This window comes from Labrus bergylta, chromosome 4, assembly GCF_963930695.1.
Source record: "Labrus bergylta chromosome 4, fLabBer1.1, whole genome shotgun sequence".
Lineage (NCBI taxonomy): Eukaryota > Metazoa > Chordata > Actinopteri > Labriformes > Labridae > Labrus > Labrus bergylta.
In genome coordinates, this window is record NC_089198.1 from 18,633,591 (window position 1) to 18,656,775 (window position 23,185).

At 40.1% G+C, this 23,185-nt stretch overlaps 2 protein-coding genes across 2 annotated transcripts in view; one reads left to right on the forward strand and one right to left on the reverse strand.

Annotated features, from left to right (window-relative positions):
* Positions 1–16,161, forward strand: part of LOC109984046 (semaphorin-6B) — a 33,791-nt gene extending 17,630 nt beyond the window's left edge. The window contains exons 3-17 of the mRNA XM_020634046.2: positions 9–120; positions 1,127–1,187; positions 1,299–1,361; positions 4,366–4,464; positions 4,547–4,637; positions 4,884–5,003; positions 5,531–5,619; positions 6,241–6,458; positions 6,549–6,680; positions 6,932–7,081; positions 7,233–7,409; positions 8,272–8,412; positions 9,047–9,124; positions 10,648–10,709; positions 11,970–16,161. Coding sequence (XP_020489702.1) covers positions 9–120; positions 1,127–1,187; positions 1,299–1,361; positions 4,366–4,464; positions 4,547–4,637; positions 4,884–5,003; positions 5,531–5,619; positions 6,241–6,458; positions 6,549–6,680; positions 6,932–7,081; positions 7,233–7,409; positions 8,272–8,412; positions 9,047–9,124; positions 10,648–10,709; positions 11,970–12,955 — 2,579 coding nt within the window. The 3' untranslated portion in view covers positions 12,956–16,161. The remainder of the gene's footprint in view (positions 1–8; positions 121–1,126; positions 1,188–1,298; positions 1,362–4,365; positions 4,465–4,546; positions 4,638–4,883; positions 5,004–5,530; positions 5,620–6,240; positions 6,459–6,548; positions 6,681–6,931; positions 7,082–7,232; positions 7,410–8,271; positions 8,413–9,046; positions 9,125–10,647; positions 10,710–11,969) is intronic.
* A 1,646-nt stretch (positions 16,162–17,807) lies between these two features.
* Positions 17,808–22,514, reverse strand: gpr35b (G-protein coupled receptor 35 b). Its single transcript, XM_065953946.1, has 2 exons — positions 20,409–22,514; positions 17,808–19,557 (listed from the first exon to the last, which is right to left on the reverse strand). Exon 2 carries the CDS (start codon positions 19,550–19,552, stop codon positions 18,704–18,706), a length of 849 nt encoding a protein of 282 aa, XP_065810018.1. The 5' UTR covers positions 19,553–19,557; positions 20,409–22,514; the 3' UTR covers positions 17,808–18,703.
* Between the last annotated feature and the right edge of the window lie 671 nt (positions 22,515–23,185).

Sequence of the window (23,185 nt, forward strand, 5' to 3'; positions counted from 1 at the left end):
TGTGTTAGTTGTGCGGAGGTATCCAGTGTTCCTGGGCAGAGCTCATCGTTCAGCTCAGAGACAAGAGCTGCACATACAGACGGTCCTCCAAGTCAACCGCACGCTCTACATAGGAGCCAGGTAACCAACAGCAACCGCCTCCAACTGTGTCTTACTGACGCTTGTGCATTAATATCCTTTTGCTTTCATTTGATGCCACAGCTTCCATCTGCTGTCACTCTGCAGAGGACATTTACAGTTTGTTCCAGGGAGGAGGAATTCAATCTTGTTTTTAAATGTCAAGCTAAAGCTCTTTGTTCACATCACTCTTTACACATGAAATAAAAGATTATATTACACCTGTAAGCAGTGGTCCTCGTGCCAAATCTGGTACTCCCCCATAAATAGTCAGGTTCCTGATGAAAGCTGAGGTGCGGATTTAAAACATTAGCATCGAAGCTCTAACTCTTTTTAACAAGGACAATAAAAGGCTTATATAAATTCAAATAAATATGACCCAATAGCATCTAAAACTGCACCCACATGCAGAAAGAGGCAGGCTGTGCTTCGTGATGAAAAGGTTTATAATGTATCAAATCAATAAAACAAATTAATAATATAATCCACAAAACATCCCACGTTTAAAACACAGACTTTGATCCTAGCTTCAGCCTTTTTGACCACAACAGATTTCAGCCTCAAAAAATACAAACAGGTGGCCGTCATACACAAATGGTTTGTTGACAGCAATAACAAAACAACAGTTCTTGCATTTCATTTGCTTTCATAAATGAGGCAGAGAGCAGTTTTGTGCACCACAAATATATTTAATTCAGGTTTTTTTTGCCAAATGAGTATTAACATAAGCTGCTGTGACTCTGTAAGCCCTCATTTACTAAATTACATCTGATGTATGATAAATCCTAAAACAAGATTTTTTTATGAATCTGATTTATTCTGCGATATATTTACCCCACTTGTAATATATCTGCCTTTAAATGTAAAAACCTGTAAAAAAAGAAAAATTCCGAATGCAAACCCTTCCTTATACATCGTTTATATCCTATTGGTTATGGATTGTTTCACATATCACATCATGTAATATGGTGTATTATATATTTGCACTGATTTGTTGCCTCTTTTGTAGAGATGATTTGTACAGAGTGGAGCTGGATAACATGGCAGGTGAAGAAATGTTCTTCAGTAAGGTAACACTCATTCCCTTGTTCACACACAAAACCAAGCCTGCACTCATATCTGATAATGTCCACACACACACAGATAACAAGCTTTGGGACTTTGGTTCATTCTTTTTGCAGAAACGGACGTGGGAATCCAATAAGAATGATATTCGAGTGTGTCGGATGAAGGGCAAACATGAGGTACTGCGCTCGTACACAACATTCTGACTTTGAGATCCACTCTCTCATGCATCAACACAATCTACACTATCACACGCATGGACGGACACAACAGCTGTTACAGAAACCTTATTTCCTCGAGGTGCACCTGCATGCGGTATTTACACAAATTTGATCTTGTTGATACAGAATCAGCACATCACTTAATCACGCCAGAGCAGTGAAACGTTACCCAGCCCGAAAGATGCCTATGAAGCTTGAAAGCCATTTTTCTGCACACCTGCATCCTCCCTTTTTAAGTTCACTCATAGCATGCAGGGGAGACAAGAAAATAAGGAAATGTGTGCAAAAAAGGGCGTAGTTGCATGATGCACAGGGAATGTGATCTAATATACAAAAGAAAAAGATTATGGGTAACTTGGTTGTCAGGGTGTTTCATTTAGATTAAATCTTTATTGTATAAAGATATTATTCATCTTTTTCAAGCAGTGGCCATTTTTCTCTGATGTCATGTTCACAGCTGTGCTCCATGTTATTAATAATATCCAGTAAAAGTTGGTAGTCTATAATATATTTATGATGTCACTACTTCCTGATTCATCAGCTGCTAAAAAAAACAGAAATCCCAAAGGAACATTTGGCTATATTTCAAGGGACAACAACATTATGTGAAAAGCGATTAACTACTGTAAGACAATAGCTAATGTTAGCATTTAACCCATTCAAAGCTAACATTAGCCTGTTTAATAGAATTACACACAGTGATAAAAACCCATTCCTGTCCAACAGTAGCTCAGCTAGAAATTAGATGAATGCTAATTAACTGCAAGCTTTTGTTATATCATTTAATTAATCCCGAGCTAAAATTTAAGTGACAACAGCAACATGGACATTCTACTTGGAAAAACCTCACGCCTCACGCCTCACGCCTCTCCCTCTGCTACCTGGTATCACTCACCTAAGCCCACAAAATTATCCTCAAAACATGCAACCCAGCAAGCATTTATCTTTTGGTTGAAATTAGGTGGTAGACACTTAGACTTGTATCAACCTGTTTGAAATCCCGGCTAGTGCTCACTGAGAAGCCAACCGTTGTCACTTAAACGTTCTGTTCCACTCAGCTTGTTATGTCGGACTCAGAGGAGAGAAACACTGGCAGTCAATCAACAAACAGCCAAAAAAGTCAAAAAGAAGCAACTAGTGTGAGCGTGTGCCACAGCCCGTTGTCCTGTCTGCACTGCCCGAGGTGAGGAGAGAGAGAGAGCGAGAGAGGAGAGAGAGCTGCTGACACAAGTCACAGAAACTGGATGGCGTTTGTTTTAACAGTCACTGTGGTACTGTGAAAAAAAAGCTCAGAAGAAACACTTTAATATAATGTTGTTAGTGATATGCAATGATCAACATTTTTGTATTTTGACTAAAACACTTTGAAATGCTGTAGCTACTCAAGAGTGTTTGTGACTCAATTAGTGTGATTTTATGGTGATTTTTCAGATTTTATACTTTTATTTAACTTAGACCTAACCCTGCTTGTGATGCCAGAAGAAAAATGGCAGCAGTCTGAATTTGGTGAATTTTCACAGGCAAAATTGAAATCTGGATGGAGCTCATGGCAAAAGAAAAGAGGTGACAGGAAACATTACTGAGCAAACTTTGTAGAAAGAGTGACATAGCCTCAGGAAGGAAACAGCAATAAGAATCAGCTGAGAGTCACGCAGGTACAGTAGGTATAAGATGTGCGTGGGCAGAGGAAAACTGAAACACTTATAGGACAGGGGAGCCATCAAATAGAAAGAAAGGGCTGACAAAACAACTAAAGGAAAATATGCTTCCCTTTAATGAAGATAGGTGAGGGATTAAAACAAGTAAGAATTAAATAAAAGTAATTTAAGCTGTGATAAAAGAGCTCCAAAGGCAGGAGGAGACAGGATGACTTGAGGTGGAGGGATGGGGGGGGGGGGGGTCATGAGAGGAGAAAGAGGAACAGAAGAAGAAAAGTGACAGTAGGTGGAAAATATTAGCAAAAGTATCACCCGATCATTTACATTTGTAACAATTAAAGAATACACCTTGGAAGTCCCTCTTTGCTTGGTAACAGGCGTATTTTTTATAAGCTTTAGAGGTGCTGCTTTTGTGGCCTTCGCAATGTTCAAGGCTAGATGTTTCTCAAGTCTTCGCGGTGACCTAAAATAACCGGATACTGGCTTCAACAACATATCAAAAGTACATTACTTAGATTGGATGTCCTCATATCTAATATCTATTGAGAAAGCATGAGAGCTTACTTCTCAATGAATGCTATTCCTTTACTTTAATCTGTGCTTATCCTGCTATGACATGCGAGAAATGAAGGTACAAAAGGTTTACAAATTAGCTAGCTAGAGTAATATTATCACTCGACAAACATTTAAAAAAAGTTATTAACTTTATGCATTTTGCACATAGTACGAATATGCACAATAATAATAACAATATAATGCAAAATTAATCAATTATCTAAATTGGAAACGAAATACCTCTACCAAAGATAAATCATATGGTTAGCTAGTTACACAAGCTAGCCGCTATCACAATGAGGAATGCCCTATTATAGGTTCATAGGTTCATAAGTGCTGTAAAAAAAATGTTTTCCATCTTTGCAACTTTTTGTAATCAGACACAGTTTTTAAGTACAATTCCGAAGTAACTTGGGGGCTGACAAGTGTCATCATGTTTCAGGTGAAGTGGTAGGAAACAGCTTTAAATTATAACTCAACCAGCAGCCCCCAGTTTGAAGGCAGCTCAAAAGTCCCTGTCCTGTTGTTCCTCCAGATGAAGTGTGTTTGAGGATGTTATTTCCTCTAACAATTGTTACAAGCTGCATTTCTCATACCACACACAGGGAGTCTTCTCGCTCTGACTCGTAGTATTCAGCTTTGCTTTGCTTCATAACTGTCTCTTTCAAGTTGTCCTGTACTGTGTGATTTCCCCTCCACTTAAATCTTTTCCTTTTGTCTTTTTTTTTTTTTTTTTTTTTTTACAACAGGGAGAGTGCCGTAATTTCATCAAGGTTCTTCTCAGCCAGCATGATGGCCTGTTTGTATGTGGAACAAACGCATTCAACCCACTGTGTGCCAACTACACTGTTAGTATCCATCTATCTGTCAGCCCGTCTTTCTCTGTGTAGCTGCCAGTTTGTTTGTCTTAATAATTGTTTCCTGTTGCAGAGAGACACCCTTGAATTGGTGGGAGAGCCTGTGAGTGGGATGGCCCGGTGCCCATATGATCCACGACATGCCAACGTGGCTTTATTTGCAGGTAGCACCATGTGTTTGTGCTCTCAAAATGAAGAGTTCACTGTATCTAGCAGACATCAGACTCAGTTTTCAGCTCTAGACATTGAAGCGTCTGTGCCCTTGTGTTTACGTTTGCAAATGATTTATAGTCAGACCTCTCGACGCATTGCTTGTTTGGTTTTAATCTTCCTGACCTTGTGCTATCTCCCCATCTGTATCTTCCCCTTCCTCTTAATCTCCTCCTTTCCTCTCACTGCGCTTCTCTCAGATGGAAGTCTCTTTACGGGTACTGTGACAGACTTCCTGGCCATCGATGCTGTGATCTATCGCAGCCTTGGCGACAGCCCCGCCCTCCGCACGGTCAAACACGACTCCAAGTGGTTCAGAGGTACTTTTCAGTTTCAAAACGATGCATAAATGAACCTCAAGAGCCGGACAACTTAATGACTTTTTGTACGTTCTTTTGGGCTTATTTGTGAATAATAAGACTGCGGAGGCTAAAAAATATTAATAAGCTACATTAAGGGAAGCTGAACGTGAGGAGATCTATATTTAATAGATTCATTTGAAGTGGAGCATGTTCACACAGAGTGATGTATTGAGGTTAGTCAGACTCTGCAGTTTCCAATTCAAAAGATGAGTCAGTTTACAGAAAGAGAGAAATAAACAAGCAGACTGAGGTCAAATCTCTCGATGAAAAACATTTAAAACATGTGTATCCTCTTGTCTATGATTATAAATTAAACAAGACATCAATATTTAATGAGCAATGTTGGTGGACAGCATTGTGATTGTACAGCCCCTTGTCAGAAAGTTTGGAAGTTTTCGTTTTGCTTCAGGCGCTGCGACATTATTGTTCATTAAGTGTGATTGTGTGTTACTAACAGTGTCTTCTCTCATTTGACTTGTTTTCAGAGCCGTACTTTGTGAGCTCCATGGAGTGGGGGCCTCATATTTATTTCTTCTTCAGAGAGATGGCCATGGAGTTTCATCATCTAGAGAAGGTTCTCTCAAACACGACCTGTTTTCTTTTCAAAGATTTATTTTGAGATTTGTGTGCCTTTATTGTTAGAGATAGGACAGTGGATAAAGTTGGAAATTAGGGAGAGAGAGAGAGTGGTATTACATGCGGGAAAGGAGCCACAGGCTGGATTCGAACCTGGGCCGCCCGCTTGGAAGACTATAGCCTCCATACATGGGGCGTTCACAATAACCACTGCGCCACCAGCGCCCCAACGACCTGTTTTCTAATTTATTTTAATTAGCAGGATGTTAATTTTTATGCAATTCAGATTTATTGAGCATAAAGCATATTTTTTGTGAATTTTAAAGCAGAAAAAGGAATATGCACAATTTAAATCTCAGAATGCTCATTTTACAAAATGATTTACCGTAAACAGTTGAACAAAAACTTGAGTGGTCGAAGCTAGATAGTGGTATTGAATCATATTAAAAATTGAACTAAACGTATTGTTCTGTCAACTTTAACTTTAACAATACAAGATAATCATTTGGATACGTTAGAACATTACAATGAATAAATGATTCTTTTCTCTTTATCCCTCTCCCGTCTTTGTTCTACTTTAACCCCTCCATTTGACTTGACGTTGCTTGTTTTACTCCAGGTGATGGTTTCCCGTGTGGCTCGTGTGTGTAAGGCAGACCTTGGTGGCTCTCAGCGCGTCCTGGAGAAACAGTGGACTACATTCCTGAAGGCGCGGCTCAACTGCTCTGTCCCCGGAGATTCACACTTTTACTTCAACCTCTTACACGCCACCAGCGGGATCATTCACATGCAAGGACGAGACGTCATACTTGGTCTCTTCTCGACGCCACCAAACAGGTACTGAGTGGCACAAAAAAGAAAAAAGAAAACGAAAAGCACAAATCATTTTTTTCTTATAAATGCTGTGTTGTTCTTCATCTTTGGCAGCATCCCTGGCTCTGCAGTGTGTGTGTTTGACATGCAGCAGCTCGCTCATGTGTTTGAGGGCAGGTTTAAAGAGCAGAAATCCCCTGAGTCTATTTGGACTCCTGTGCCGGACGAAGCAGTGCCTAAACCCAGGTATTGTTATTATAAAGTGATGTAAGCAGAACTTGTGCAGAATACTGCAGCGCTGCTGTCCTGAGCGTCTTCCTCACATATAGTCTACTTTCTCCTCTTGCTGTAAGCTCCATTTCAGTCACATTGCAACTTCACAACCACTCAGCAAATATTCTAAAACAACTTCCAGCAGCTTCTTTCGCTCTCTCTCTCTTTTCTCTTTGTATTTATTATCCTCGTTCTTGTTTTTATCTTCCCATCTCCATCTGCAGACCAGGAGGATGTGCAGTGCAGGGGTCCAGATTTAGCTCCTCTAATGCGCTGCCAGACGAGGTGCTGAACTTTGTGAAGACCCATCCGCTAATGGATGATACCGTTCCACTGCTGGGGCACAGACCCTGGGTGGTCAAGACTATGGGACGGTACACATATGGACTCAATTGTTTTTTATAGCACCCATGCAGAACATTTTATGGCATGAATTTGGGAAGCTTAGATCTTAACATATGAATCATAGCCTGTAGGTAAAAAAAAGGAGAAAGGCTTATATTTAATGTACATATCTGTCTCTAGGTACCAGCTGACAACCATGGTGGTGGACACAGAAGCTGGTCCACATAAGAACCGTACAGTTTTGTTCTTGGGCTCCACCAGAGGAACCATCCTCAAGTTTCTGATGATTGTCAGTGGAGATTCAGTCTCCCACAGCAGCGTGTTTCTGGAGGAGGTGGAAGGATTCAACCCAGAGAAGTGAGTAGGAGTTGAGCCACATTTGTGCTTGATCTCCAATAAATTATCCATCTCAGCATGTTGCTGCAGGTAGATCAGGACTCACGCTATCGACCTCCTTTTAAGAACTGAGTAGCTGTGAGTTTTGAAAATGAAATTACCTCAGCTCTACTTTGAGTGTGATTTTTTAGGGCATTTTATCGTAAAAGACTAATCTGGTTTAAAGTTCTTGCTTCTAATTGTAGGTATATTCACATTTATTTTATTTTTACATCTGATTACAGTTCACAAAAAAAATGACAAAAAATTCAGAAAATATGATTTTCATAAGTCAAATGAGATTTTTCTTACTCTTTGTTCCATCTGAACATAAACTTGTATATATGCATAAAAAATGATAGAGTATTCAGTATCACTGCTTAAAAAATGCTCAATTGCTTCATTGATTGACCATCTAAAAGTTTCAGTGACTTAGCAATGACAATAAGAATCTTGTTGGTTGTTTAATCGATCATAAAGTCAAGCATTGTTTTGTAGCACAAGAAACCTTTGCAACTTAGATTGATATACTTTCAGACCTTGAGCATTAAAACAGGTAGAAGTAAAGTAAAGATTTTGTCTCCGGCCCTGGTGCCAGCTAGCACAAAAGAGTTCATTTTTTCAAACCAAACAGCTGTGGTTTATGTTCCTGTGCAGGTCTTAATAAAATTGATGTTGTGACCATTTGTATCAGGGTTAGAGCACAGGGTCTGTCTGTCTTCAAACACCAACAGATGAGACCTTTGAACCCGTCTCAGATTGATTTAAAGCCAAACAGGGTGCACTGACCACCTCCTTGCCCTCTGCCTCCTGTCTACACATGTGCGTGTCTCTGTGTTTGCAGGTGTGGTGAGGACTCTCCTCAGGCCCGTCAGCTCTTGTCTCTGTCGTTGGACCGGACCAGCCACACTCTGCTACTGGCCTTCCCCTCCTGTCTGGTGCGAGTGCCCACGTCTCGCTGCCACCTGCACTCACGCTGCATGAAGTAAGAAACAAACTGTGACCTGTTTTTGTCTTAGAGAGAGTTTTTCTTTTCTTTACCTCGATGTTTCTTTGGCTGATAATTAGGTCAGTTAGAATGTAGAAGTGGCTATTAGCCAAGGCACTGCACACTGGCCAACTTTGGTTTTCTTCTTGTGCTCTCATTCCAGAGTTGTGCATAATGTTAATTATGGTAGCATTTGTTTCCTTTGTATATATAATTTAGCTTGACACTACACAGTCTTGATCTTGCAACAAAGAATACATGATTTATTATGAATACTAACAAGGAGTTAAGTACTGCACGTATGGGAAAGATGTGTGAATGATGTCAACCTGAATCCCACAGCAGGCATAAATCACATGGAGATACAAGAAGCTGAGAACCAGAAGCCACTACTTACAGTGCGTGTGACTGCTGTGTGTAAATATGTATTACATTTAAATAACATCACAAATAAATCTCATACCTTCATTGGAACGTACAACAGCAGTGCCCAGGTTTGGCGTGACACATTTCCCTAAGTCTCCGAGGGAGCATTTTACATTTTGTGAGTTTTCTTTAAATGTTCCTTGTGTGTCCCTTCTCTGTATCTGTGTGTGTGTGTGTGTGTGTGTGTGTGTGTGTGTGTGTGCAGGAGTTGTCTAGCCTCCAGGGACCCGTACTGTGGTTGGACCAGAGGTAGCACCTGCTCCTTCCTGAGACCAGGCACACGGTGAGGACAATGTACACTAATGAACACACACACCAACCTTCCTTATAATAGTATCATACCTCTGCAGACTTGCTGTCTGCAAACCCTGCATTCGTTTCTGTGTGCTGAGGGAGTTCTTTTTAACTGTAGTTAAAACAATCCTTTGTGTTGTATTTGGACCAGTCTGGCCACTGCAATAATGTTGAGTATGCATTTGAGAATAAATGCTTAAAAATGATGAAAGGGGGGTGTAGTTTAAGTTGTTCCAAATATGTAGATTAATTCCCCTCCATTAAAGGGTGACCTTGGAATTTTTGGTCTCAATGCCCACTATAGAGTTCTTTTGTATCATAACTTCAGATGTAAAAAAAACAAAAAAAACAAAGAAGAGAAACAGAAATGCAGGGCACAGCTGGTTGACTGTTGTTGTTCAGAAATTCAAAGCAAAGAAATGAAATACAGTAGATAAGATAATGATTCATAAATAACTTAACACGCTCATACTGGTTTATATTCTGTTGTTACTTAAAAGGCCATTATTATTTTAACAAACTCAGCAAGATTGGCTAAGTGGTTAAAATCTCTTAAGTATTAAATATTCATTCCTTGACTATGTGAAGTACACTGGATCCATTGCTTCATCTATTAAACTGTTTATTTAGTGCAATCTAAAAGCTTTCTCTTTTTTGTCTTTTTAATGGGTTTTAGGCTGATATAGTAACCTAATGCTTTTTTATCTTCCATCTGCACTTAAACAATTCATGTTTGTCTTGTTGAGAATCTGATGATGCAAAAAAAAGTTCATCTTCTCTTTCCTTTTTCCATATTTATTGCAGTTAGGGAGTTTAAATGAATCTGTAAAATAATTGTACTGTTTTTCAAATAAACGAAGAAGATTCAAATGTAAGCATTACTTTTAAAAGTTTAATATTTTCTATTGTTTGTGTATTCAACATTACATTTGATTTATATTGTTAAAAATTATTCTTTAAGCCAATTAACATGTGTGGCTGTATAGTATTCCCTGTTTTGGGGTATATAATACAAACCTTAATCATTGAATCGTAATAAGAAGCATTGTCCTTCATTCATTAATATTCCAGTAAATATTATGGAGCAATAGTGTCAGTTATGTATGTTAATGAGGGTCAGTCACTGTACCTGGGATTTCAATCCATTCTTCATGCTCCCATCACCACCTGTCGACTGACCCTGACCTGCGACCTCTTTGTCATGTGTCAAAAAAAAGGGAAAATCAATAATGGGATCAATAGTGTATCCTATTACAATGAAATTACATATCAATAAATGTCATATATAACTGAGTGATTTCTATCAACAAATGTCTCCTTTTATGTACTGTTTACTTAGTTTGTAATGAAAAGCCAATGTTTTATTTTCACTCAGGTTTAATGTTAGACTGTCAACATATAGGAGAGGGACTTTCTAAAGTGAATGAAGAACACATAATGAAATGTTCCCTGCTGTGTGGTGTCTATATGAAGAGAAATTAATGACCTGTGATCTGATCTGTGTGACTGCAGGCTGCCTTTTCAACAAGATGTGGAATATGGAAACACCTCCTCCCATCTAGGAGACTGTGATGGTAGGTTGCAGTACTATGTCATGGATGCTTCAGTCTGAGGGTGGTGTACTGAGAGCAGGCTCCCCCTTGTGGCTGAATCCTTCATTACACTGTCTACTTGTCACTGAACATTATGTTCTGGAAAAAAAACCAGAGAGAGAATATTGATGACTTTTTTTCAACCATTTAAGCCCATTTTAATTATCCAAGTAGTAATGAGATTTCCTTCCCCACAGCTCAGCAGGATCCTTCCAAACTTATTCTAGCATCTGAGTTTGTTGAGTGTATTGGTCTCTGTTGAATCAGGTGGGAGTGGATTCTGGTTTCAGCTTTACTTTCCACAGGTCAGACGTGCTCCCAGTGTGAGACAGTTTAATTAGAGAGGATGTGAGATGTAGACTATACAGCTATACCGCACAATGGGAAATGATATATCCTCCTGGTTACAAGACTTTGTTCTCTATAGGATGAATCCACATCTGAGAGTAGGATGACCAAGGGTAGCCGGCGAGCAAGCTTGAAATAGCATAAAATACTGATGTCACTTTATTTCCGAGGGGCTCAGATGTCGCTGCAGTATCACCAGAGGGAAGGCTCTTTGAATCTTGTTCTGGATTTTCAAAGTCAGCAAAATCTAAAAAAGACATTTCCATTCCGGCTGACTCTTTCTGAACAGTTTTAGGTCACAAAGTCATCAAAATATTTCTTCTGAGATCATTTCTTTTAAACTGATACACAGGCGTCTAGTTTTGCACCAACTCTCAAAAAACTGATAGCAGTAGAAGTCAGCGCTGCCAGACTGCAGACCTGACAGACTCAGAGCGTTGAAAAGCGCAGCACAGCCTGAGCCAGGGGCCGGCGTTTGCTGCTGTGTCTGCAGATGGGATAGATTAGAACTGGGTGGAAACACTGAGGTAATGGTATGTGCTGAGAGGAGAGACTCTCCTATGAGGCTGCAGGACGGAAAGTGTGGGGAGAAAAAGAGAGACAGCTGCTGTGGTCTGAGCTGTGCTGATGACAACTGCAGAGCTCTCTGAACCTGGATCCTTTGGAGCCTCAAGGCCAGACTGGAGAGGAGCTGAACACAATGATCACCAATTATGAGTGTTATTCTAGTTATTGATTAATCATAAAACATTAAGAGCTAAGCAGAAGGAGCACTATATGTAATAACAATGATCATCATTTTGGAGTGCACCCTGTGGACATACATTTAAAGAGGCGGTCCATTGTGCTGTTCTTTTAAATGTCATCTTCATAATTGTGTCTTTTAATCTTCAGGAATCCTGCAGCAGAGTTTGCTGATAGAACCAGAGAGCTTGGTCTCCCTCAACCTGCTTGTGGCCTCTGCAGTCTCAGCGTTCACCATCGGGGCGGCGCTCTCTGGCCTCGCCGTCTGCTGGATCATGGCCCACAAACCAAGCAACCGCCGCCATGGCAACAGCTCCCAGTCTGCCATCCAGCGACGTGAAAGAGGCCTTCTGAGTAGTGGCGGCGGGATGGGAGGCTCTGTGCTTAGTGTGACAAGGCAGGGAGGTGGGGAGCGTCCCTGCACCCAGGGTGGGGAAACCCTGTTTGTCATGCCCAATGGGTGGGTGAAGTCTGGGGAGCTGGACCCGGGTTTCCTGCCGACCCCCGAGCACACGCCCCAGCAGAAACGCAGAGGCCTACGCCTGTCCGACTCCAACTCAGGAGGTTGGGACACCAGCCAGACATACCTGGGGGGAGGGTCTGTGGGTCTGGGTTCCCCCTGTCGTATCCCCCCCTCAGTCTATCTGACTACCAGACTCTTCCAGCAAGGGGGAGGAGGGAGACACGGCGGCGAGGGACGAGGGAATGACACACCACGCCAGCACTACGTCTGCCTGAGCAAGCAGGAAAAAGGAGGGAGGGGAACGCCCAAAGCCCCTCTCAGGAAGTCTGCAGGGGAGTATGTGTACCCCATGACCCCTCAGGACTCACCCGAGCGACGGAGGGTGGTATCAGCACCAAGCGCCCCCATGGAGTATGGCGAGCCGCTACCTTTGCGCTGGCCGGCTCCTGAAGGATACATCCTGAGCAGCCACGGTATGGTCCCCGTTTCTATGCCTCCACCCTCCATGCCCCCTCCAAGCGGCCAGGTCTACATGTCCCAGCAGCACACCCCTGGGCTAAGCCGAGCTCTGCTGAGGGGGGCTTTGGAGCGAGGGGAGCTTGGGGAGCTGATGGATCTTAGCCAGCTGTTGAGCAAGAAGAACTGCAATGACAGGACTCAGACTGGCCAGTGACTATTGAGGAAATGAATAAAATGTCCAGAACTCTGTTTTTGTTTACATAGATCTCTCTTTTCGTCCTTATTCTGTCCATCCTCCACGCCCCCTCCCTCTTTCCTTCTCTTTTCCTGACATCTTTATTTGTCATTCAGCCTGCTCTCCTCTGTCAGTACCCCCCCCCCCCCCCCCCCCCGCGCGCACGCCTTTTTTTGCCACCCTTGATGAGTCTCTCTTTATGACTGGCTGCTTGGTCTGCCACTCATATCCTGACTCAAGCTAATTGGTTGGGTGGACTGAGGTTGTTGCTGTGTCTGCATTGCAGAATTACCTCTCTCTCTCTCCTGCCTGAGAGAGGATGAGGAGAAAAGAAAGAAAGAACAAAAGATCTAAAAAAAAGAAAAGAAAAGGGGGACAGCAGAGCAGGGGTTGCTCAGAGGATGTGGAAGGTGAAAAAGACGGACATAGCACTTAAAGCTGGCTTCGTGCAGATTATCTGTGGATGAAGGAGTGGGATACTGTCTCCCTCTTTGATCACATTAACAAGACCGCCACCCATCTGTTTTACTCTATATTACCTGTTGGTCTGGTTGCCAACAAGGTTCTTTCAATGAAATTATAAAATCCTAACATTGTGAAAGTACCTGAAGCTGGAGATGACTCATCAGCCCAATAAACCGACTGTAAAAACAACTTTGATGGATGACAGGAAAACACAAAATCCCTCTCTCTTTATCTTTTTCCATCTCTTCCTCTTTGAGACACACACAGCAGATGCTAATGTGTTTTTGTACAGGTGACAGAGTATTTAGTATTCTGTGTACACCAGAAGCGGGACGTGTGTGTGTGCTAAAATGCCTCTAACCTTGTCTCATAGGGATATGGGACCATAACTCACGTCTTTCTGGAGCAGAGTGCAGGACTGAAATGTCAGCACTATTTCTGCCAACCGCATGCTCTCTGTTCGTTTGCCTTCTTACACGCCATGTATTTTTTAATGACCAATAATTCCAAGTGGACGTCTGGGGAGATTGCACCAGAAAACTGAGCCTACTACAAAATAAGAGCATGACTGAAAGAAAGGAAAAAGGGAGAGAGGGAGGTGTTTTGGGAAAGTATGCAGACTGCAATATATAAACCCTGTCCTTTCACTGTCACCTGAGGGTTTTTTCGCAAGTACACACACACATCCATTAGTGCTCCATTATAGGACACAGTCTGGTTTTATTGGGCAAAATTTCCCCTGAAGCCCACAGTGGGTCAAGGTCCTATAGATGTGATACAGAACAAAGTGACAGTTACAGTGGTGATGACTAAAACCCCGGGCTTAACTCAGAGCCAACAGGGGTAATGGAAATGTTCCCAGCAGGCAAATGGGACCATATATTTAGCCCTTCAAAGTGTCATGGCACTGGACACGTATAGATCAACACAACATGGTATGAGTGTGAAAGAGATCAAGGTCATAAAAGACAGACAAGATAAAGAAAGCAAGTATGAGACGCTGAAATGAGGTGCACTACAACGTGTTAGAATTTGATATATTCAAACTGATTTTCACTTACTGTGCCAGTCCCAAGTTGACAAATGAATGAAGTTAGTGCTGACTTTGCAGCAATATATGGTTGATTTGTACATAGTGACCTTTCATTTAGATGAAATTATAATGTTAGAGTAACTCCAAAAGTGACACCAGGGGCTGGCTTGCAAAAAAGACATAACACGTATCATGCCAGTATTACTTGAAATGAATGAAAATCTGTTTTCATATAGGCTAAGTTTCATATTAGACGGCTCTGATATTCAAATTGGCAAAACACTTGTATATAAACAGAGCCCTCGTTTTTTTTACATCTGAGTGCCAAAAGCAGGTTATGAATGATCAACTGATGCCTGATTACTGAAGCAAAAACACAAAGAGAAACTTGTTAATAAGTGCCATGAGGATTGTTTTCGTCCGCAGAGTTGGAGATCTGTTTATTGCAGTATATTTGTTGTGTTTGCCTTTTTAAACATACCCGCTGAATGTATTTTTTTATTTTATTTTAATGTGAGTGTGTGTGTGAGGTTGAAATCATTTGTCCATCTCTATCTGCTGAATGTTTTCAACAGTGTTTGAAAGGTCCTTGTAAGAGCTACTCTGACACTTCACGATGCCACGCGTGTATACTGTAAATAATGTTAAGACGGAAAACCTTGTCATCCCCTTTATGATTATACTGAAGTATTTTCACTGATGCCATGACATTAAGAGTGTTAATTCCAGGACAGCTGATACATTAATAAGTAGTTCAAAAGCAAAACTTCAAATGAACAGAAACGCTCAGAGGGAGCATTGTGTGTCTCATTTGGTGTCCTGATTCTTGACTTTTCTTGACAATTTGTAAAAAGGAAAATGTATTAGAAAGAAATCAATCCTTAATTATCGTGATATCAAAGAGTTGTTTTTGTTGATTTTTGAATCCCCAAAAAGAAGTCAAGCATTTACTCTTTGTTGGTTCTTTTATTTCGGGTTTTGCTTTTGGTCATTTTGTCATGAACAGTCTTGGTTTCAAACTGTCACTTTGGGTTCTGGGAGATTGTATTGAGCATTTTCTCAACTTTCTCATATTTCTAGACTCAACGATTAGTAATTAAATTGTAAAATATAGACAGCAAATGAATCTATTACAGGAATAATTGTTTGTCGCAGTTCTATTCTGTTGTTAAGTGATCGTCTGTCTGACATTACAAACTAACTGCCATACTGAAAGACCTTGAAAACACTCGTCAGCATCCTGGGAGAATGAATGTACTCGTTTTTTCTTTTTGTCGTCATTTTTCTGTGCAGTAATAAGGAAAAGCACAAAAACTTGATTTCTCTTCTTTGCATTTTGAAAGGGGAATGTTTTTCTGTATCATTTGTGAATAGTGTAAATAACCATGCTGAAGGTAGTGTATAAGTTTGGTTGTCTGGGAGAGTCTTCTGAGACAGGACTGTCTGAAGTATGATTTTTTTTTTCTCTTGGTGATGATGCTGTGAATAAGATGTATGTACAGTATTACGTGATTTGGGGCTGACTGCTGGGTTCAGCTGTTTCCCTGTTATTAGAGTAGAGTCGCAGGCGGAACTGAGCCTTCTCATTTGACTGATGCCTGCCGAGTTTTTGCAGTTGCTAAGATACTGCTGTTATAATAACCATCAATCTTTTGAGTACTGCTATTAAACGGCATTATATAACTGACTCCTAATGTTGTCGCATTTGCCTCTGAATGCACTCATTGAAATAATGCACATCATTATATGCCTGTGCACACATTCACACAAATACACACATTAACACTTCCATTGCCCAACGAATAATGTGTATATCATTACTGCAGTTTATTTTCTGTAAATGAGACACACTTGTCATCTTTACGGTACTTTAAAACTTCACAAAAGCAAGCTCCAGAGCAGTGAGCAGAGGAGGTGGAAAATCTATGAAGCATTGACATTCCTGTCCACTAGATGGCGCTGGACACTGGCCTTCATTCAGCATGGCTGTGAGAGAGTTGAAAGCCTCCCATGGGTGCCTGAAACTTGACTGGACACTACATGCTGTAGTTTCGATTAGAGGTCCTGGGCAGAGATTAGAACACCTCTTGATCTCTCTGCTTTGATACTATAAGGCTTTGAACGCGACTCATACAGCATACAGATATTTCTTACACAAGACACACGCACAACTAAAGCAACCTGATAACCTAAGCCAGATATAACTGATCAACTCTTTCATCAGCGTCTGTACATACTGACATAATTAGCAACACTGTGAATAGAATTACCTACAGCGTAGTAACAAATGAAAAATGCAGTTAACCTAATGGATGCAGATTGACATCAAATTACAAATATGAAACATTTGATGAGAATAAATCTCAAAAGTGGTTCAAAATAAAAGGTCAATAATATTCTTTGCAATCAGTCAGCTGGCTACTTGTTGTACACTGCCGATTAAAAGGAGTAATACACCATTTATATATTGTCCACCATGAAGTACAGGAACTCAAAAAATATAATGATTTTTTTTCAAAGGAGCAGAGGTAAAAGATACACTGTGCCTACAAATCTTATAATGCAACTTAATATCATCTTTCACTGAATCCTCCCTGTCTCCGTAATGCCCACTTTGTTTTTAACCCCCCTCCTCCAGTTTGTACAGCAGGTATGTGTTAATAAAAATGTAATCAAGGCTGTTTAAAAAAACGGTGGATTTAGTATTCAAAGTCAAGGCAATTCATAAATGCCTTTAATCTGCATTGTTCCCCCCTCATAGCTAGCTGAAGGTGATTACTGGTAGTGACACACTCCATTCTCACTCATTTAAATAACTCAGCAAACATTTCCAAAAAACAGGTGGTCTGGTGTGACTACCATAAGTTGTGAAACTTGTGGCTTCAAATGGCAGTGAGCAAAAGAATTGGAGACTTAAAATGGCTGTCAACTACTATCATTATTGTTTTTTACTGTAGATTTTAAAAGCCCAAAATGTAGCCTGAAAAAAATCATCATCATTTTTTTTTCTTTCCAGAGCCACATTATACTTTACACAGGTGTTTAACAGGCTCTTGATATTCATTAGTAGACATTGCATATGGTTATCTGAACGTGCTGTGTTAAGTCAAACTACCTCTTTAACAATTTCATTTATTTTACGTTGTCCAATGGACTGCATCTACTAGTCCTATTTAGGTTGTTTCCATCTGGTTCATTTGGAACCAGAAGTTACCATATTGGTTCAAGAGAGGGGGACATACGGCCTAAAACTCTATCCTTGTTAAGTTGTTGCTGTGGTACTGACTTGTAGCCTAATAATATATCAAATTAACATCATGAAGTATTAGAAAATACATGAAACTCAACTCAACTTTATTTATACAGCATTTTATATACAACACTGTTGAAGTGCTGCACAGGGCAGATAGAGAGGGAAAAAAACATTAGAAGGTAACAGAAAAAAGAAAATCAAAGACATAAAAAACAGCAATATTTTCTTTAGTTGCCTTGCTTGCACCCCAATGCAACAATATCAGTGACAGAACAACAACGACATTAAAAATGAAAGAAGAACAGGTTACAATGATGTAGACTGTAACACAAAGCTAACTGATATCTAAGCCCTGAGCTTGATGGGTCATTGAGAATGAAAAGCAACTGGGTAGAAGTATGTTTTAAGAGTCCTAAACATGTCAATAGTGTGTGAGAAACGGATGTTGGACCAGCAATAGAGAAGGACCTGCTATCCAACACCTTGTCCTGGATCTTGGCATGGACAAAAGGCTTTGGTTAGATGATCTTATTTCTGTGACTGGCTGATATGGGGGCAGGCCATTTAATACCTTGTATACAATCATCAAAACTTGGAATTAAATTCTTTACTAAACGGGTAGCCAGCGTAAGGAGGCAATAATGGGAGCAATCTGATCTCTTCTTTTTGATACTGTTAAACTCTGACTGTTGCATTTTGCATAAGACAAGACTGAGTGATACTAAAGATACTAAAATAAAGTGAATTACAGTAATTGATGCAAGTGGATAAACATGCATAACTTCCTTTAAGTCGGAATTACAGAAGATGGGTCTTAACTTAGAGATGGTTCAGAGATACATGACGCTTAATTTTACAACCTGATGTATTTATTTGTGAACTAACTTTTAGTGCTGCATCAAATATGACACCAAGATTTTTTTACCCAAGATTACAGAATGGGAAAATGGGCAGAGATGTTAAAAAATAAAAAAAATTATAAATAAAACTTTTTCAATAAAAAATAGTAGCTGATAGAATCAAAGCAGCAGTTTGTAGAAGCGATCCACTCAGACAAATGTAAAAATATACTTTGAGGTACAATGGTTTGTTCTGACTGCCAGTTTTTAGGCGGTATGCTAAAGTAGCTGACAACAAAGCTGACATGGATGGGTGTGTAGCAGACAATGAACACAATCATGTTTGCTGTTACCATGCTGATGGTGCTTTTCCTCTCCTCTGAATTTGTGTTTTGCTTTAACAGAATAAAGATGAGCCAACTGGAGCAGAAAACGATAATCAAGAGTGGAGCGAGGAAGCCTGCCAATACCAGCGTGACAAAAAACTGTAGTTTAAGACGCTCATCTTTACATCGTTCATAACATCTCCAGAGTTTTTGGGGGTAGTTCTCCTCTATGAATATAATGCATATTGTCACCACAAACACCCAAATGGTCAAACATACAGCTAAAGCAGCCTCTTTCTTCCTCCTCCATGATCTCGCCTGCAGCGGGAACTGCACAGTCAGGTACCGATGGACACTGATGGCGGCCGAGGTGAAAATGCTGGCATACATGTTGATGAAATGTATGTTAACAAGAAAAGTACAAAATAAGTTCGGGGGCAGGCAGAAGAAGGCATTATAGATCCTGAATGGAAGGAAGAGGATGAGGGCAGAATCAGCTGCAGCCAGGTTCAAGATGTAGATGTGGGTGTCTGTCCAGGAGGCTCGCTGGGCAAACAAGCCCCTAACAGCTGCAGCATTGACGAGGAAACCCAGAAGAAACAAAGGACAGTATGCCAGACCCTGAAGAATTTCCACTTTGCAGGTGTGGTTGGTGGACATAGTTTCTGCAGGAAGCAGCCATGTTAAAATAAGAAAAGTATCTTAGTTTAGAAAAAGGACTTGATGAGGTTCAAAAAGACAGCTTTGCAAAAGAACCACACACAAAGATATTGCTAAACATTGTTCAATGCAGCTTGGAATATCTTTATTAAAGGATTAGTTTGAATTCTTTCAAGGTCTGTCTTAAAACAGAAACCTTTTTACTTGCTGAAATGTTTGCCCTCTTCAATTTAGCATGATAGTTCTGTAACATTGTTGATCTCACAACAGATACAAATTTTAAAAATGATATGTCCCTTATGTGAGATGAACATTACAAAAATCCGGATTAACTGTTTGGATCAACATTGCAGACTTTTTGAAGAGAACTCTTCTTTTGTGTTATTTTTCTGCAAGAGAAAATCTGGCGCCATTAGCTTGAGCTAAGAATGAAATTAGCAAAAAGGGAGAGTGTTGTCCTCTGACTTTTAGATTGGAGGTGATTCACTGCAGCAACCAAAATCGTTTTTGTTGAATATGAGCATTTAAGCAAACTTTAAGACAAGACTTAACCAAACGTGAACCTATCGTTTCACCTGATAAGATTTGATGATTCCTTTGAATTTCCTCTCTTACAGACTAGTCTTTAAACATCATATTCTACAACATGTGAAGCAAACATCTACATTTAAGCTCCTCAAGAGGGAGTATAAGGCTGCAGCCAGGAAACATCAGAAATACAATTTATAATGTTTTTTTGGTATAAAGTATTTAACTTTCAGTAACATACAGGTGATAACGGTTCAATCAGTGGATGACTGAAAAACATATTTTCTAAGTTATGCTGGTCAAATGAAGAAAATAAAAACAAACTTACCAATTTAAATGTTCTTTCTAACTTGATCTAACGGACCTGAAGGTATCAGTACAACTGTGTTTTTTAGATAGAGAACACCGTGTCCCCTCTTTATGTACACGTGCAAGGCTCTGCAACTAAAAGTGAAACGTAGAAACCAGAAGAAGTAACAGAACCTGCTAACTAAACCATAGACCACACGGACAGTTTATCACGTAGCTTCAAGGGGAAATGCGTGTGTTCCTCTTTGATGAACTATTTGTGATTTAATGGTTAAAAAAAACAACTTTCAAAAACTGTATTTGTGTATTGAGCTGAAAACTGTGGCCGGGCAGAACTGGGGGGTCGCAAAGAACTTAATCAAATATGAAATCCTTATAAACTGGTGATTCACTTTTTGTCAGTTTTATGGTAGTTTCAGTTTTGAATAAATAAATCAACCGCGTTAATGTTTTGAGCATCCAGTAACGACGCAGAAGAGGAAATAACAACATCCTCCACTGCAGTAGAGGTGAAAGTAAAAGGTCAAGAGCTGCACTGGCTATGACGACTGGAAAAGGAAATTGCTGAATAAATCTTGTCCGTAAGCAACAGGCACAACTTTGAGCACAACCTCTCCACTCTTCAACAGCTTGGTTGTAAAGAGAAATGGGTCAGTGTTTTGTTCTGTTGGCAGGCAAGAGAAAAGGACAAACTTCAGCAAAAAAAAAACAACATTTTTATATTTTGGGTGCTTTTGTTAGGAAAGAGTGTGTTCATGTGTTTATGGAGAGAATGTTTGTCGTGCATGTTATGTTTTTCTATTGTCGAACATCAATTAAGCAGCAAAAATAGCCTAAAAATCCTCCTGAGCTTGACAACAACGGACAGTCACAGGCCTCATTGTAAATCCTTTTTGTATAAAGACTTTGGAAATTAGTCTCTGAATTAAACGTACAGTATTACCCACAGATAAAGGCAAAAACTATGAATCTTAGAGACACATTGAGCCTTTCTCTCTCTTTCTCTCCTTTTGAGCAGCTCTCACCAACCTGCTTTTTATTTAACTTATTATTATGTTCCATAAAATATGCACACACCGCTTGCTTAATGGGTGCTCGTTTAGAAACGGAGCTTCAAAAAGCTTCTCAGAAACAGAGCATGTGTTTGTGTGATTGACCCTGCTTTGTGTGGCTGCATGCTTCGCGTTTGTTTTGCTTTGTTTTTGCATACAGTAACCATGTCGAACATCGACTGCTTGTTTGTCTTGTGGCCTCTGATTCACTTGTGACAGAGGGTGTGTTAACCAGAGTGACTAAGATAGTGAGTGTTCTGTGACGCAAATCGTGAACATTGATTTAACGCAAAAATTAGAACTTGATATTTGATAAACTCAAATGATAAAGTAATCATTTGAGTTTCTGATTTGAATATAGGAAGTTAAACATCTACTGAAAATGCTTTCCCTCAGTAATCATAAACTGTTGTCCTTATTTGACCAAACATGGACTGGATGAATCATCTCCATTATAAGCTTTTACAACATGGGGCCAATGCTGAGCTTGAATTCCGGTACTTCGATGACAAGTGCATGCGAGCTGATTTGAAGTGCAAATGACTTTCAGTGTGTATCAGAAAAAGAAAAGTGGTTGTTGAGAAAATTGAAAACTTTTAAATGATTGAGTAGAATGACAGAAATACAGCTTTGTTTGAGAGGAATAGAGAGAGCGCAGCAAGGACAGCATGGATGATAGGTTTAAACTTTGTACTCTCTTTCTTTAGAAATTAAAGTTTAAACCAGATTTAAAGCATACTGACCAAGCATCGAGTGCTGTACAAGACATTATTAACCAAAACTATCCCAGCCACTATATGGATTCTTAACTACATCACTCCAGTGTTGTCAAGTACTCAGGAGGTTGGCAGGGTGAGCAAAGTGCAGAGATAAGACATCTATCTGCCACAGTCTTAAGTCGGTTTGAAAAACAGACCTGAGGTTGCTAGTTTAGCTCAGTTGATAGAGCAGGGGCCGTATATGTATACAGAGGCTACAGTCTTTGTTGCACTGGTCGCAGGTTTGAGTCTCGGTCCTGATGCTGTTTGGTACAAGTCATCCCCCACTTCCTCCCCACTTTTCCTGTCTATCTTGGTATCTAAAAACACACACGCATGCACACACGCATGCACACACGACAAACTACAAATGCAGAGCTGAAAGGTTATTCCACAAGCAAAAGAAAAGGTTGAGAGAAGGAAAACCCAAGAGTGATTGACTGAGGGCCTTAAAAACAAGAGAGGGGAGAATGGAAATCTGAAAATGCGATCTGGAAAAAGTTTTGGACGGGCTTAATGGAACAGATGAGAACACAAGACACAAAAACAGATGACAGAGCAGAAAGGTTCTGAGAACAAAGTTGCCCTTTAACTTGGTGTTTCATGCATTTAAATCTATTTTTAGTTGAAACAGTACGGTTTCAGGAAAGGTTTAGCGTCCCCCTTTCAAGCTGAAAGAGTAGACTGCAACCTCCAAACTCAAATATGGACCATTCAAAGCCAGAGGGGGAGATGTTCATCCTTTTAGAGAGAAGACTAAAGGTTAAGTGTATGGTGGCTGTGTAAAGGGGAATAGACGACCATTGTAAAAGTAGCCTGGAGACTCAGTGGCTTCATTAAGTGAAAAAGCTGTCAGTGATGCAGTATGTGTACCTATTAAATCAGCAAATGTAGGAATGAAATGCTCTTGAAATCTCCAATGTAGACAACGAAAAGCCTCAAAGCACAGGAAATGTTAGATTACATCCTGTTTATTAGGAATTACA